Source organism: Oncorhynchus masou, unplaced genomic scaffold, assembly GCF_036934945.1.
Source record: "Oncorhynchus masou masou isolate Uvic2021 unplaced genomic scaffold, UVic_Omas_1.1 unplaced_scaffold_7316, whole genome shotgun sequence".
Taxonomy (NCBI): domain Eukaryota; kingdom Metazoa; phylum Chordata; class Actinopteri; order Salmoniformes; family Salmonidae; genus Oncorhynchus; species Oncorhynchus masou.
In genome coordinates this window covers 5,793-7,500 of record NW_027013769.1, presented here as the reverse complement: position 1 = coordinate 7,500, position 1,708 = coordinate 5,793, and the positions used below count along the sequence as shown (strand labels likewise).

Sequence of the window (1,708 nt, the reverse complement as noted above, 5' to 3'; positions counted from 1 at the left end):
GGTGTGTTGGTGCGTGTTGGTGTGTTGGTGCGTGTTGGTGCCTGTTGGTGTGTTGGTGCGTGTTGGTGCCTGTTGGTGTGTTGGTGCCTGTTGGTGCCTGTTGGTGTGTTGGTGCCTGTTGGTGTGTTGGTGCCTGTTGGTGCCTGTTGGTGCCTGTTGGTGCGTGTTGGTGCCTGTTGGTGCGTGTTGGTGCCTGTTGGTGCGTGTTGGTGCCTGTTGGTGTGTTGGTGCATGTTGGTGCCTGTTGGTGTGTTGGTGCCTGTTGGTGCGTGTTGGTGTGTTGGTGCCTGTTGGTGCCTGTTGGTGCGTGTTGGTGCCTGTTGGTGTGTTGGTGCCTGTTGGTGTGTTGGTGCCTGTTGGTGTGTTGGTGCCTGTTGTTGCGTGTTGGTGTGTTGGTGCCTGTTGGTGGGTGTTGGTGCCTGTTGGTGTGTTGGTGCCTGTTGGTGCCTGTTGGTGTGTTGGTGCGTGTTGGTGCCTGTTGGTGCGTGTTGGTGCCTGTTGGTGTGTTGGTGCATGTTGGTGCCTGTTGGTGTGTTGGTGCCTGTTGGTGCCTGTTGGTGTGTTGGTGCCTGTTGGTGCCTGTTGGTGTGTTGGTGCATGTTGGTGCCTGTTGGTGTGTTGGTGCCTGTTGGTGCCTGTTGGTGTGTTGGTGCGTGTTGGTGCCTGTTGGTGCGTGTTGGTGCCTGTTGGTGTGTTGGTGCCTGTTGGTGCCTGTTGGTGTGTTGGTGCCTGTTGGTGCGTGTTGGTGGGTGTTGATTAACCCTCCTCTCTTCAGGTCTTTATTTAACTGTCCACCTCTATCAATCAAATCATGAATTGTTCCCTGTCTCTCCTTCCCCAGCTTTCCATTGCAGCAACGCATTAGGTCTGGAGTCAGGGAAGATCTCTGACGACCAGATCACTGCCTCCTCTTCCTTCTATGACAACACCTGGTTGCCACGGCAAGCCCGTCTTAACAACAATAACAACGCGTGGACCCCAAACGAGGACAGCAGCAAAGAGTTCATCCAGGTGAGACGGCAGGCTCAACCTCCATGTTAAATGATTATGGTAAACCTCCATGTTAAATGGTAAACCTCCATGTTAAATGGTAAACCTCCATGTTAAATGACTATGGTAAACCTCCATGATAAATGACTATGGTAAACCTCCATGTTAATGACTGTGGTAAACCTCCATGTTTAATGGTAAACCTCCATGTTTAATGGTAAACCTCCATGTTAAATGGTAAACCTCCATGTTAAATGATTATGGTAAACCTCCATGTTAAATGGTAAACATCCATGTTTAATGGTAAACCTCCATGTTAAGTGGTAAACCTCTATGTTAAATTATTATGGTAAACCTCCATGATAAATGACTATGGTAAACCTCCATGTTAAATGACTATGGTAAACCTCCATGTTTAATGGTAAACCTCCATGTTAAATGGTAAACCTCCATGTTAAATGGTAAACCTCCATGTTAAGTGGTAAACCTCTATGTTAAATTATTATGGTAAACCTCCATGACAAATGACTATGGTAAACCTCCATGATAAATGACTATGGTAAACCTCCATGTTAAATGACTATGGTAAACCTCCATGATAAATGACTATGGTAAACCTCCATGATAAATGACTATGGTAAACATCTATGTTAATAGGTAAACCTCCATGTTAAATGGTAAACCTCCATGATAAATGACTATGGTAAACCTCTATGTT

At 46.6% G+C, this 1,708-nt stretch overlaps 1 protein-coding gene across 1 annotated transcript in view; it reads left to right on the top strand.

The window, feature by feature from the left end:
• Window positions 1–1,011, top strand: part of LOC135537244 (neuropilin-2-like) — a gene marked incomplete at both ends in the record, with an annotated part of 5,585 nt that extends 4,574 nt beyond the window's left edge. The window contains one exon of the mRNA XM_064963426.1: window positions 842–1,011. Coding sequence (XP_064819498.1) covers window positions 842–1,011 — 170 coding nt within the window. The remainder of the gene's footprint in view (window positions 1–841) is intronic.
• Between the last annotated feature and the right edge of the window lie 697 nt (window positions 1,012–1,708).